Raw genomic sequence first — 15,839 nt, forward strand, 5'->3', positions numbered from 1 at the left:
GAAGGGGAAAGGGCAAACAAAAGAACATGTATAAAGGACCCACAGACAAAGCCAAAGGGGGTAGGATCATGGGTGGGAGGCAGTGATGGGTGAGTGGGGGGGAATAGTGGGGGAAAAATGAAGACAACTGTACTCGAACAATAAAAAATAATAATAATAAACTTTTAAAATAAAAATAGAATTATCATTAAAATAAAGCAGTGCCGTGATCTTTGGTTGTGGGCTCATATTTAAGATATAAAACTAAAAAGCTAATTGAAAGCCCTGAGCGTGGACAGGGCAGATCAACTTTGAGCATGCTATAAAGTGATTTGGTTTGGCTATTTCACTGGGGAACCACAATGTCAATATATCTGTGACTTCCCTCTTGAGATTGTTAGATTCCAGCTGGATGCCCCAATATCGCCTGGTGAATAAAAGCCTGGCTGCCAGCTTTCTAGGAGCAAAGTTGAAGGAAAGAGTTGGAATCACAGCATTCATATTGAATCCAGCTGTTTTGAATATGGTGCTTTCTGATCTTAACTGAACCTGGGTTATTCAGTCCGTAAATATTCTGTTTAACCCTCTAAAGAATAAAACTCCAGGCTATTGCTGTAATAGAGATGGGATATTTGCCTGATTCGCTAAAATGAAGGAAGAAGAGAATCTGGAAATGTGGTCGGATTTTAAAGCAGTAGTGTTGACGTTAGCACAGAAATTCTCTTAGAGGTACCCAGTGTCTTTTCAGTATAAACTGTGTTGGTTCTCCATTTTTGTCACTGCCAGTTTACAATTTTATTTTCTCAGTTGTCAGATCACTTGATAATTTCCTTCTGCATTTTTGCTTACAAAATTTTGTCACTGGTTTATTTCTTCTCTCAGTCTTCCCGCTTTTAGTTATTTTTAGAAGAGAGAAAAGGTTAAAAAATATTGGTCTTTTTAATGGGATTTTGGGAGAAAAAGAAAAGTAGTTGTGTGTATTCTGTCCGATAATTCCAATTCCTTATGGTACTTCATTTTTAATCCTACCATATTTCCAGAATATATCAACAAGGTTAATAAATTCTTATTACTATTATTGTACTACTAATATATATTCTGCTATTCTTATAGTTAACTATAATTGTTAACATATTTCTAATCTCCAGTTCACAGTAAATAACTCCTGAATGAGCTTCAGAAAACTTTTTATTTTTGACTGACCTAAAGCATACTTCAGTACTCTTAAATTTATATGACATAATCTATTTATTGAGTCAATATTTACTAAAAATTTAACATGTGCCAGAATCTGTCCTACATAGTGGGGATACTGAATTAAAAGACATTACTTGTCTTCTAGGATATAACATTGTAAGTAAATGACATATAAGTATGTATTTTTTATATGCTATACCAGGAAGAAGCTTAGTATTCTATGAAATATATAAATGGCCACCTACTCTCACTAACTGATGCTTCAACTGAATCTTAAGGGACAAACATGATTATCAAGGTAAATTAGTAGAACAGTCCAGGCAATTGGCTCAAGAATGATGGTATCAGTGACTTCAAAGAAGATAAATTCCCACTCTTTTTAATTTGACAGATTTTTTTAGGCATTTCAAATCATTACAAAATTCTGGCACAGAAAACATTAATACTACTTCTTTTAGCATAATTTTTATATGAGGATATATATTAAGATACATTCAAGATTTACAGTAAGCCAATATAGAGCTAGAACTAAAATTAAAATTTTGGTTTTCTTTTTTTAAGTTTATTGGGGTGAATTGGTTAATAGGATTAAGTAGGTTTCAATTGCTGGTTTTCTGGTTACCATCAGAATAGGCAATCATTGGATAATTCCAACTCTACATTGTGAAACCGTCAGTCACTTAGCTGTCTGATCTTTCACGATGTTGCATATAACTGCAGTAGTAATTCATTGTAAGGATTATAGTGTGCCAGGCACAGTAATAAAACTTTACACATATTTACCCATTAAACAATGAGTATTCTAGGGCTTAAAGGGGCTAAAATACTTTCCCAGGAATCTTCAGTACTAAGAGGTAGAAATTGAATTTGAACAAAGGTCATTATTACACTTAACTGATATGGTATACTACAATGGTATCACATTATGAAATTCTTTAATTTAACTTAAAACACTTCAGAGTCTAGTTCAAGTCTATTTATACATCTCAGCTACTATGAGCTCCTAATGGTCACCTAAGTCACATAGGCCATATTTCTCTGTGAATATTTCATATTCATTTCCCATTTTATTATTCAACAAAAATGTATTTATTAAGTAGACAATGTGTCAGGCATCATATTAGTGCTGGCTATAAAGAAATAAAAAACACACCCTGGCTTAGTGGCTCCACTGGTTGGAGCATTATCCCATACACTAAAAGGTTTTAGGATCAATTCTTGGTCAGGGCATATATCTAGGTTGTGAGCCTAATCCCTGGTTGGGATGTGTACAGGATTCAACTCATCAATGTTTCCCTCTCCCATTGATGATGATGTTTCTCTCTCTCTCTCTCTCTCTCTCTCTCTCTCTCTCTCCCCCCCTCACCCTTTCTCTTTCTGAAATCAATAAAAAACATGTCCTCAGGTGAGGATTAATAAAAAATAAAAAATCCCACCTTTGGCATTAAATAGTTCATAGTCAAGACAGGAAAATCAATTACTACAATGCAGCATGTAAGAAATAAGTTTTAAAAAACCCTACCTATCACTGTAGGGATGAGGAAATGTTTCAAAAGGAGATGATGTGCAATCTAAATAAATACTGAAGCATAAGAAAAAGTAGGCAAAACCAAAAAGGAATGAGGGGCCTAATGCAGAGAGGACAGCACTGGTTTTTTTTAATCCTCACCCACAAATATATTTACTAATTTTTAGAGAGAGAGAGGAAGGGAATGAAACATTGATTGGTTGCCTCCCATATCCACCCCAACCATGGATCAAACCAGCAACCTAGGTATGTGCCCTGACCAGGGATCAAAACCACAACCTTCTGATGTACAGCAGGGGTCCCCAACCCCTAAGCTGCTGGACTGGGCCACACAGCAGCAGGTGAGCGCTGGGCAAGCAAGCAAAGCTTAAAGCTTTGCTGCATTACTGTCTGAGCTCCGCCTCCTATCCCCTATCCCCACTGTCCCCAGCCCTGGGTCCGTGGAAAAATTGTCTTCCATGAAACCCGTCTCTGATGCCAAAAAGTTTGGGAGCAGCTGGTGTACAGGATGATGTTTGACCAACTAAGCCACCCTGTCATGGTGAGAGGACTACACTGTAAAGGCTTGAGAGAACCTGTCTCTCTAACTAGTAGAATTTAGACCAAGTTTAACTAAAGATGGCTAAATTTAAATGCCACTTCCTCATTCCTCAGAAAAGTAAAAATATAACTACCATATTATCCAAGAATTCCACTTCTGGGTATATATCCAAAAGAAATACAAATCACTACCTCAAAGAGATACCTACACTCCATGTTCTTTGCCATATTATTCACAATAGCCAAGATACAGAAACAACCAAAGTCTGGCAATAGATAAATGGAGAAAATTAATACAACAGAATATTATTCAGCCTTGAGTAAGAAGGAAATCTTGCCTTCTGCAACAACATAGATAGGCCTTGAGTGCATTATGCTATGCAAAATAAGTCAGAAAGAGAAACTAATATTTTAAGTTCTTAACTCTGAAAATTTTAAGTTTAAGTTCTTAACTCTGAAAATTACGGTGAAGGTAATGGGAAGCCTTAGAATGAGTTCAGGTAGTCAAACGTCTGTTTCTGCTTTGCATGTCAGAAACAGTACTCTGGCAGCTGAGTGGTGAGCCTGTTGCTTTGGAGATTGGTGATAGGAGGAAAAAGAAATACCAATTAAGAAATTAGTCCAGGAGAGAAATGAATATGAACTCTCACTGAGGTCAAGACAATGGGGAAAGGAGGGGTAAATTTTGAACTCCTTAGGAGACACAATCTACACATTTTGGTGAGTAACTGGATCTAAGGTTGGGATACAGAGGTTGAAAATTATTATGAGGTCATCATACCAGGAAAGATAAATAGATTTTGAAAAGAAAATAGTAAGTTTAATTTGAGACATACCAAGTTTGAGATGTAACATAAATGAGCAGAGATGCCTATCATGATGCAGAGCCTGGAATTCCTGACAGAGGTTAATATGTAGATCTGAGCTCTAGATTTATAATTTATCAGCATGTAAAGCAGCAGTTCTCCATTCTGGCTGCCCATCAGATTCACTTGGAAAGCTTTCTGAAAATATAGAAGCCTGGGTTTTATCTTCACAGACTTTATTTAGTACTTCAAAGGTAAGCTTGGAGCATCAATATTTTTAAAAATCTAAATATGTGGCTCTGATGCATAATCACAATGAACATTAGTGGGTAATTTAACTTATGACTATAGATTGGATTCATGGTTCTCAAACAGTACACTGTACGACATAGGGCGTATTCAGAAAAAAATTATCAAATAGATTGGGATCATAATAACAACTAAAATTTATTAAACACCTATGGCAGGAACTGTGCTGATGACTTTATGTATACTGTTTGCTGTGAAAGAGAAAGCAGAAAGGAACATAATGAAAGTCAAGTCTCACCTCTTCTATGATATCTTCCATGGCAATTATAGTTCACATTGATGTCTTTCATCTTAATTCATCATTTAGAGTATCACTTATACCTGGCTATCTAATTCAAGTGTATATAACTCCAAGCAGCATAATACAATGGTAAAGAGCAAGAACTCTAGAGCTAGACTTCCAGGTTTGAACCCCATGTTATCCTTTCCTTTGTTGGCAATTTTGATCTTAAGCAAGCTACTTAGTTTCTTTTGTAGTATGCTATATATAATTAAAGTATAATGTGTGTGTGTATATATGTACTAAACATGGGTATATGTGTGTGTGTGTATAGGTACAAGGTCTGTCTCGAAAAAGTCCAATTTTGTTAATAGAATGAGAACAGTTTGTGTGACATTGATACAATGTGGCAGCCAAGGAGAGTGGGCTGGAATACACATGTATGAACAATGATGACTTCACTGTACTAGTCAGTGTGGGTGTTATGTGCCATTGAGTAAACATGTGTACTATGTGGCCATCACATTCAAAATGATTGAGTGGAGTAACAAATCTGCACCACATCTTGTGTTAAGCTTGAACATACCTCCATGGAAACTATTCAGATTCAGAAGACCACAACTATGCACAACTGCTGATTGGCAGCTTCATCATGACAACATGCCCTCTCATGCATCCTGTCTCATGCAGAGTTTCTGGCAAAACATCAACTCACCCAGGTGACTCAGCCCCACCACAGCCCAGATTTGGCATCCTGAGATTCCTAGCTGTTCCCAAAACTAAAATCACTTTTGAGAGGGAAGAAATTTCAGACTGTTGATGAGATTCAGGAAAATATGATGGACAGCTGAAGGCAATTCCAACACAGGATTTTGCAGAGTGTTTTGAACAATGGAAGAGACACTTGGAGAACTATGTGAGGTCCCAAGGTGCCTACTTTGAAGGGGACTGAGGCATCACTGTCCTACGTACAATGTTTCTTGTGTCTTGTATCTTTTTCAATAAATGTCTCTATTTTTCATATCACATGGCCAGATACCTTCTGGACAGACCTCATATATAATACTTTACATATATGATAATGTAAGTTCCTTGAAGTAATGGATTTGTTTTATATCTTTTGTAGCTTTTTCATAATTCTAGAAATTAGCATATTAGTATCCCCATTTTACAGATGTCAATACTGAGGAAAGAGAGATCAGTTAACATTCCTAAAACAGACATTCCCAGTAAAGTGGAAGATATGGGATCCAAATGAGTCCAACTCTAGATCTCTAGCTCTTAACTACTGTACTGCACTGCCTCCCTCCAGGCTGTCCAATACAGTCAAATCCCTAGTAGATTGAATGAGATTTGAAAGAAATAGAAATATATGGTATACATTTATGCACAGCACACTTTGCAAAGCACTTCATTGAAACCAGGCTCTATTGCCCTTTAGAAAGAGAACCTTGATAAAGAAATATTCAATTCTCTTTTTAACTTATTCTTATCTATATTCCTGGACTATCATTTTTTAAAAAGGCTTCAATGGGGAAAGGATCACTTTACTAAAGTCTTTTATCTATTTTTGAGGGAAAATGTTTAAATATTTAAAAGTATTAAAGCAACCCACAAAGCCCAATGATTTCCAAGGTTTCTTGCAGACACAGGTCTATGATTTCAAACAAGAACTGAAAATTTGTTTGCTCCCTACCATATGCACAGCTCTTTCCCGAGTGGTGTAATGTCACAAGGGTTAGTAATAGCAACCTCACAAGAACTTCTAGAAAACAGGGTTTCCTATTATTACAGACATCTATTAGGAAGAAACAGAGTATTCTCAATTCTCTGGGTCTGCTATTGTTCTAAATATAGAGCAAGAAGAACAAGTGTGTCTGATTTCATTTTTACTCACACCAGTTTTACTTCTGACATACTTTATATGGACAATGTACTAAATGAGAACATCAATTTCAATTTTTGTACAATTTGTACAATTCTTATGTACAAATGTCATCTTCCTGGGTCTGATAACAAAAGTCACATCCCAGCTGTTACATCTAAAGGAAATCTGCTCTTGGATATTACCCAGCTTTGTAACTAGCCTCAGGAAATACTGGAATGCTTCTGGTGTACAGAGTAGATTTAAAGGTCATATTAAAAGTATTAGCAATGATGGTTTACTTTATCACTTCTAAATGAAAATATCCCTGTGACTTCCATTATTATAAATAGCAATTTCTATTTTCAATTTTCCCTAAGACAAAGTCCTTATTATTCAAATATTCACCATAGTGACATGTGTATTCATTGTATTAAAATGATCCCTTTAGATTGTCCTTGGTCTAGGAAATGTCAAAAAATAAAGCCAAAGCTAAATCAGATTACCAACAATAAAACAGAATTTACATCAGGGACAAGCAGGAGGTCTCTTAGGATCTGAAATCTAGGACTTCTGAGTGGTTGTGCATACACCGAGAAATGCTCTCAAATGCAATTTTGATAGAGAATTTTATTAAAATCCTTCATTTTGCTTCTACCCCCTACCTTGTCTACTAACTACTAATAATCTACTCAGGAATTTAATTTTCATTTCCAAAGTCTCAGGAGGGTTAGAGCTATGAAAATGACTGTAAAATATAGGTACTGCTCTTTTGTTTTTTATTTTATTCTCTTCCAAGAATAAGTAGATCAGCATAGAAATGCTCTTAGTTTAGAAATCATAATCTAATACTCAAGACTTGACTCTATCTGGTCCCAACAAACCTTTCCTGCGATAATCGTCTAACTTACCCCACTGGGCTATGGCCAAAATGAACTATCTGTACTACTCAAGTGTATTACTTGCTTTCTGCCTCCCTATCTTTGCTCATGTTGTTTCCTCTGCCTGAAATGACCTTTCCCCTATCTTGGTCAGTCTTCAAGATCTACCTCAGAGGCTACCTTTTTCATATTTCCCAAATATTCCATTTAGCCTGCCTCTCCTCTCCCCTCCCTACTCAGTTTGAAATATCTTACCCATTGTACTCACAGAAGGATACTTTTGCTTTTTTCATCTCTCTTTTGAATCTCTGTGACACTCACTACTTTCCTCACTGTGTTATAGTTACAGGCAGTTAGAGTGTATGACTCACTAGCTATGACCTTCTGAAAGAAGTAACCCATCGGTGTTTATATCCTTGCCCAGTACTGTGACCAAAACACTGTAGGGTTCTGTATGATTGTTTGTTTTAACAAATTGAATTATGCTGAGGTTAGTTTGATACTGTGCCAATTTGGGGGAAATAGCTGTACATTAAGAAAGTTGCTCAAGAGAAGACAACTAAAATGCAAAGATGTCACAAAATGTAACACTTAACCATTTAGATTTCATCCTAATGCCAAATTATTCACTTGTACTTAGAAGCATGACAATTTTTAAGCAAATAGATGTTTTTATATTAAATAATCATCAGTGATTCAAAATATTATTCTTTATCAAATAGAAACTTGAAATGTTCTATTCATATACAGTACTGTCTTTATAACATATTTCATATTAGTACTTCATTTATAATAATATTCATTAAAAATATAATTACTAAAGCAAAGTGCATTTAACTTTCAGTGAAGTTTTTATTTTTTTTATTTTTTTTGAAGATTTTATTTACTTTTAGAGAGAGGGGAAAGCAGGATGAAAGTGAGGGAGAGAAACATTGGGTTGCCTCTCACATGCCACCCCCTACCCCCACCGGGAACATGGCCCGCAACCCAGGAATGTGCCCTGACTGGAAATTGAACCTGTAATCTTTCAGTTTACAGGCTGGCAGTCAATCCACTGAGCCACACCAGCCAGGGCATCAGTGAAGTTTTTTATCCTAGGTTTTTTTATGATTTAAAAAATAACTCACATCATGAAATCTAAGCTATATAACTTGTTTCTATTCTTTTCTTTAAACTTTGATTTTACTCCTTAATTTTATTATTCAATTATAACTAAAAAAAGACCCAACATTGCTATTAAATTTTCCTAGAAGCCCAAAAACTTTTTGGTAATGAATGTACTTGGTATAACATAAAAAAAGCAAAGGATCTACATACAGAATACTATAGAAGCTTAAATCAGCCTAGTAAGCAGATGCAAAAAACTTTAAACACAAAATTTTTCATCATTACAATTATTATAGTCAGTAAATGTTAGAACTTAATCAAAGGTAGCATGTTTTCTTTGCTTACCTTTTTTTATAATCATCTTTATTTGGTGTACCATGTTTTTGACTCAATTTTTATCTGATAAGGAGAATGAGAGAGGGAACAAAACTAAACTTCATGACTACCATTACCAACACTTGCCAATAGGCCATCCTATGTCTTTGAATGCATATAATACCTGTCAATTGTTAATGTTGGCAGTGATGTGCTTGTTACTCTTCTAAGTGCTGTTATACAATACACATTAACTCACTTGGTCTTCACAACTCTTTGAGGTAGTTGCCATTACTAACACCCTACATTAACAAATAAGGAAACTGATTCCCAGCAAGGTTAAGTAACCTGCCCCAGATCACATCACTGGTAAGTGGTATAGCTAAGATTTCAACTCATGAATGTGGCAGTCTGGATGCTTACCCATCAGACTATACAAACCAGAAGAATTTACAAATCAATTTTTTATGCTCTAGTACCAGAAAACAGGTGCTTTGGAGGCACTATTGGGCAGCATGCCCCAGCTTGGTGTCCTGAGGAAACAAGGGTTTTGCATATACTCTACCCACCCCCGATGCTTTCCACCAGCATACTAGTATGAAAGAACAGAGAGCAGTCCCTGGATGTCTAACAACCAGCTGGCTAAGGTCCACTTCCATACTAGTTCCTCCCATTTCCCTTTCTCAGAGCCTGAGGTGAACCTTATCTCCTCCCCCCGCCCATTTTGTACAAAGGACTTCCCAAATGACTGTTGGCAGCAAACACTCCCAAGCTTGCTACTCTTTATTTCTAAAAATTTAATCCCTACGAAGTCAAAACTCCCTTTCAAAATACATAATTATGCACAGCCTGGAATTAGACTGGATTGGTCACATTCCTGTTTTGAGCTAACTCTTGGGGACCCTGCTTCTGCCACCTGCAAATGAGCTAGACTGACCTTCACTCTCAAATAAATGAACAACTATGGCTTATAAAATGTACAAGGTCATTTTATTGATTCAATTTATAATGTCCTGGTGAAACAAATTATGTGTTATAAGAACTAAATGCAGTTTTCAAAATTATTAAATGCTTGATTATATAGTTTGACTCAATCTTTTATTTCTCTAATACCAAGACATTTGCATGAGAAAAAAGAGTTATGAATAACTCATTATAGGATCATCAGTTTATAAATTAAAACTGATTGTAGCATACAACCATTGAAAGGTCAATTCAAAATGTAGACATAGCTCATGTACATTTTCTCATCTTGGTAGCAGGAAACAACTTTCTTTTCTGTATTCCCTACAACAACCAAGAGAGAAATGTGCAAATGACCAGTTTGCACATGAGTACTGAATTGAACAGTTCCTCAAATAGTTGATTAAGATAGCTTATCTTTAGAAACCTTTAAGATATGTAATGAAATGCACATGTAAAGTGGTACAGACAGAGACAACCATTATAAAAAGAAGGTGATATATTGTTATTAGGTAGACTTACAGTGAGTTTTACCATTCAAAATGTCAAGATCATCTTGCTGGACAGGCAAAATGGTTGACACTACACTTAAATGTCTGTGACATTCTAACCAATCCTTACTTTTTAATGTAATGTATTTTGACATAGCAACAAGAGAGAATCTCTCCTATTTGTAAAAGAATAACTCTAAGAAAGTACCTTTTTTCATCTTACAAAACTTTTGAGATATCCTTATTTGAGTACCATTCAAGGAAAGTAACCAAAAAATCTTTGTGATTTAGCTCTTTTGAAAGGTCATAAATAGAGTGAAAATAGCAGAATGCTGTGAAACCAATACTTAGAGGAATCCCAAAGCAATGCCAAGAAACAGAATGTACTCACAGTGACTAATACATGCAAATACTGAAAATAAATTCTAACAGATTAAACAGGTTTTGTAGCAACTAAAAGGTATATTCAAATCATTCCAAAACTAATCAAGCTTAAAATATGGCAATCCTCCCTACTAATAAGAATATAAGCTGGCTAAGTAGCCTGAATAACATATAAATTATAGCCAATATCAGTAGGTATAATTTTTCAATGTGGTTTTAATTAAAAAGGAGAATTGAATTAAATAAATCACTGTTTTGGACTTCCACTTCAGTCTTTTGACAAATATATTCATTTTTCATACTATATCACTTCACCCTAAAGAAGCATTAAATCCTAATCATGCCTCAAAAGCACAAACACAAAACTATCTTTCTCTTGAGAAATGCTGCAGCAGTTTACCTCTCTTTGCTCATATAATATGGAATGCCTAGTGAAGTAACCACCAAGTCCTCTAAAATTGAGGCAGAAATATGTATAATACAAAAAAAAATAAAATATATTTCCTTCATAATCAGAATGTCAAACACAGGCACAGTTTCTAATTACTCAAGCATGTAATTCTCAAATATATGCTACCACAGACCAAAGTTAATTGTATTATAACTTGATAGGTAAAAACAGTTTAAAATAAGAGTGCTTCAGGATAAAATGGATATATAAATCCAAATTCTTTGCTGTGATGATTCTCTACTCTTTGTAGTTAATATGCCAAATGTGGTCAAGTATTTTCATTCTGAAAGTGAAAGTAAGCAAATGCAGAATATCTCTGGGTCAAAAACCTTGAACAAGCTTAAACATGACATGCTTTCTTTAAAAAAAAAGATTTATCATCTACTTTCATCTGTAAGCAACGCATTAGTAGATATCAACGTTAAGAGGACAAAGGGCATCATTATTTCAATAGACCTGAGAAATTATTAAAACCAATGCCTTTTAAGACAGTTTAGATACTGAAATAAAAATTTCAAGAAATCAGCTTATAGCTCAGATGCTAATAAACATGACTCTACTCATCACACTGGTGTTGCTGTGTGGTTGCACACTATAATGGTGGCAACATCTATTTCTAACCAGAAAATTCAAAATAAAACTGTTTTAATATGTCACTATATAGAAGCAGGTAGATATAAAGTATCCTTATTGACTTGAACAATGCATGCTCTTTTTATCATTCCTAATAAAAGATACAGTATTCATCCTTAATCTGGAAAAATCTATAAAGCTCCAAACCCTGATTGTAATCACACACAAAGAATCTTTTCCTCAATCCCCACTTTCCCCCATAAAAGCTAAAGTAAACACAAGCTCAAATACATACACACATTTCCAAAAATCATATTGTTTAGTTGGTGTCTATTACTCCAAATATTACTTGTTCAAATATCCTATGGAAAATCTAATAATAAACAATCACATAGGTTAATATATCCCAAATGATTAAGGGCTAGAAAAAGCAGTAACTCTATAATCTAATAGTTTTATCATAACTCATGAGGTCATACCTGATGACTTAGAGACTGAAAAGGTTCACAGGTTCCAGACTGCATGACCTTCCTATTTCCAGAAACCCCTAAAGACTGCATTTCCTGTCTTACAAAAGATAATCACAGCCATCTCTATGTCTCAGCATCTTCAGGGCTAGTGAAGAAAACATCAAACAGCAGATCAGTCCATCAGTATCTTTCCCGGTATTTTTTTTAAGCCATAATGAAGATATCAGATCTCATACACGAGTACTGCTTATTGTCTCCCCTTTGCAGTTACAAACACCCTGTATTAAGGGAGGATGACACAGTTGTGTTTGCTATTTGCTGAAGCTGCTAATGCTCTCTGAAAATAGTAAGCTTACTGCTTAGAGCAATTCTGCATCATCAAACACAGAATGATCCACATCATCCAGGTTCCCCACTTCTGCCACTACAAAGATTTCAATTGCCAGGAGAGTTTTATTTTTTTCAGCTCTTTAAAAATAAGTAATGTTCTGTTTAATTAAGTATCAATGTATCTGTTGCAAATATCATGTTAAAATGGCAATTCTTAATTATCAGGCAGTTCTCTCTGTATGTGACTAAGCTGTAGAATAATGATTTAACAAGAAAAACCGTCCTTTTTTAAAGGTAATCTTCCCTCCAAACTTTGTGTATGATCAGTCAGCCAACCTGTTACAATGAGAAGTCCCTAAAACTGAATTTTTTTTTATTCTGTCAATCTTCAATAATTGTGTGTAACAGTAGACTGATAAGTAGGTAAAAGCATTTCACTTTTCTCAGGAACTTTTTTTTTTTCATATTTTCCAGACCAACATGCTGCAAATCAAAATACCCTTATATGTTTACTTAACATCTTCTGGAAAAGACAATGTGCAAGTATCCCGAAAGTGTGTGGTAAGTCTAGGAATGAAACCTATATTAAGTTATTGACATTTTTCTTGTGATTTTTCATTGTGTCTTATTTGTGCTCATTAAAGTTCCTATAATGCTTTCTTTTACTACAAAATAGTAGAATCAGGAAATTTAAGGCTGATAAAGTAGTCTGATAATAGAGAACCAATATCCTCTAAAATTATATTTAAAAATATTTTCTCTTTACCAAGTGACAAAATTATGTTTTAGAAATAAAACAAAAATAGACTAAAATTGTTGTCAATCCATCTGAATTTGAAATTAGAACAAGTACAACTTATTACCCTAAAAGAGGTTTCCCATTATAGATAATCTGAGTTAATAAACACTTCATTTGTATACCTAGGAACACTATTTATATACCTGTGAAATAAACTAAATTAAATTTAATAACAGCTAAAGTGCTATACAGAAAATGTTTTTAGATAAATGTAGACTCGTAACAAATCAGTATAATTTCCCTCCTCCCACTCACAACATTTGATAAGCATAATACGTATTATCACGAAAACTAGTCAAAATGAGTCCTAAGTATTGGGGCTTGAGAGGTGGAGGAAAGGGGCGATGTTGGTCACAGAGTACAAAGATCAGTTATGGGAGGAAAGTTCTGGGGATCCAATGCACAGCATAGTGGTTACAGTTGACAATATTCTACTAAATACTTAGAAATTGTACTATGGTGCTGATCATTTTGCAATATAAAAGTGTATCAAATAGGTGAGCGGCAAATCAATGTGCTGCACACCCTAAACATACACACTGTTACATCAATTGTATCTCAATAAATTTGGGGGGAAGTTATTATACTCTAAAATTATATATTTATTTGTACAAAATAAGGAAATTAGGCTTCTTTAAAGCTTGATCCATACCATCCCCTTAGAGAAATTACTGCCTCTAACTGCATAAGTTCAGACAAAGGGTTCGGTATTTTACCTAAATGCACACAATGACCTGCTTGAATGAAAAATTAAATGCAGGGAAATATGTCTCATCTATGCAGTATTTATTCTTTTATTGCAATAAAAAAAGGTACTCATTCTTGAAGACCTATCTTCTCCCTAAGGCTCTCATAAACTACACCACATCCCTTTCAATATTCACATATAAAATATTAAACACTGTCTACATGTCAGATACTGTACAGGTCTGGAGACCCCACGAGGACACAAATATGTCATTACAAAAGCAGATAATTAAACAAGAATGTTTTGTTTTAACAGAAGAAACAAGAGATATGAGAGCAACAGAAGAGCACCTGACACTGATCTAGAGAACAGAAAGGATCTCCCTAAGTAATTACCATTAAAATGGAGAAGATCCTGAGCAGGTCACATTCAAGAATGATAAGCACAACATCGTTGAACTATTAAGGGTAAGCAGGACAGAAAGGTAAGCGGAAGTGCAATAATCCGAAGCCTCAGAAGCCATTCAAAGAGTTTGAGGTTTATCCTTAGGAGAATGAGAGGTCATCAACATGATCAGTATCGTAGCTTTAGACTATCCTGGCTCCACTGGAGAGTCCATTGAGTAAAACAAAATTGGAGGAAGAGTGACAAGTTACAGAACTTTGAACAGGGATAAAGATCACAGTAGGGATGGACAGAAATAGATTCCAGATATGCTTGCTGGTTAAAAGGGATAGGATTTGGGCATTGCATATGAGAAGTAAGGGAATGAAATGGGTCAATAAAATCTAGTCTAAAGGCTATAATGACTTTTACTACAGAACACAGATGTATACAAAATTATTCAATGTTGACATACTAAGATTTTTTTAAACAAACTATCTCAACATCATCTAAATCCAGCAGAAATTTTAAAGTAGGTAAAATAATTACCTATTTAGAAGCATAAAATGCTGACAGAATGAAACATTAGTATTCTTCCAAAGAAAAATTCTGCAAATATATTTTCTGTTGACTGATGGTTGGTTAAGTTTCAAGTTTTAAATTGGGTTAAGAAGAATATAAGTCCTGTTTTAAATTAATTATGTGAACTAGCACACTCACATCAAACATACTTCCTTCACAGAACATAAATCAAACAAGCATCTGGACTGTTCTGGCCATAGCCACAAACCAAATAGTTTGTCATGCCTCCATGTGAATCTGTTAAAGCCTTTGTCCTTGCAATGCATTTTTTCCCTGTTGCTTCTAACATTAATTCCTTCCTGTAAAAAAATATACACAGAAGCAGAAAGGCTGTATTTTTTTAACAACTGCCATAGTTTCTGAATTTCATTCATTTCATGGTACGCTGTTTAAGCACAATGAGGTCAATAAGAAGTAAAATATGGTCCCTGGCCTTAGGCAGCTTGAAGTATGTTCAGAGGGGAAAAAAGCTGTAAACAGATAAGAACAGGGCAAACATATAAGTTGTACATACAAGTTTCATGGGAGTTGAGGGTTCTGAACGCTTGCAGAGGTTTTTCACGGTTAATTTTTTAATTCAATTTATTTGTTGCCCAACCCCACATTTTTTATGTTTATTTACAGTAAGCAGCTATAGTACCGGGTCACATATAATAAAGAATGTATCTCAAAGTCACACAAGTTCTAGAAAAAATTATTGGAGAATGTAGGTAAAGTGAATAATAAAAGGGAAGGTCAGCTGTCTCTCAAGAATCCTCAGTGAATGTGTCAAGGTATGTTCCTTTTAAACCTGCACCCTAAGAGACACAATTTTGTTCATTTACCAAAATTTACTAATGTATAGTACATGACTGCTAAGGTATTATTGTCTCTCAAGTCCATCACCTTGGAAAGCCACATTGCAAAGAGAAGTCCTTTTTGTGAACACAGTACCAAAGCTAGGTGGGTTAGTTATAAAATTCAAATATTTGATGGTTC

General features: G+C 34.9%; 1 protein-coding gene across 13 annotated transcripts in view; it reads right to left on the bottom strand.

Moving 5' to 3' along the window:
• SLC4A10 (solute carrier family 4 member 10) overlaps positions 1 to 15,839 on the bottom strand; it is a 277,108-nt gene that overhangs the window by 189,948 nt on the left and 71,321 nt on the right. For 2 of the 13 annotated variants that reach the window (XM_036023393.1, XM_036023394.1), the window contains exon 1: positions 12,088 to 12,419. The exons of 6 other annotated variants lie outside the window; for them this stretch is intronic. In XM_036023393.1, coding sequence (XP_035879286.1) covers positions 12,088 to 12,168 — 81 coding nt within the window. In that variant the 5' untranslated portion in view covers positions 12,169 to 12,419. Of the gene's footprint in view, positions 1 to 12,087; positions 12,421 to 15,839 lie in introns of those variants that run through there. 5 more of the 13 variants (XM_028508734.2, XM_028508725.2, XM_028508735.2 and 2 more) reach the window with 3 other exon arrangements.

This window comes from Phyllostomus discolor, chromosome 4, assembly GCF_004126475.2.
Source record: "Phyllostomus discolor isolate MPI-MPIP mPhyDis1 chromosome 4, mPhyDis1.pri.v3, whole genome shotgun sequence".
Classification (NCBI taxonomy): Eukaryota; Metazoa; Chordata; class Mammalia; order Chiroptera; family Phyllostomidae; genus Phyllostomus; species Phyllostomus discolor.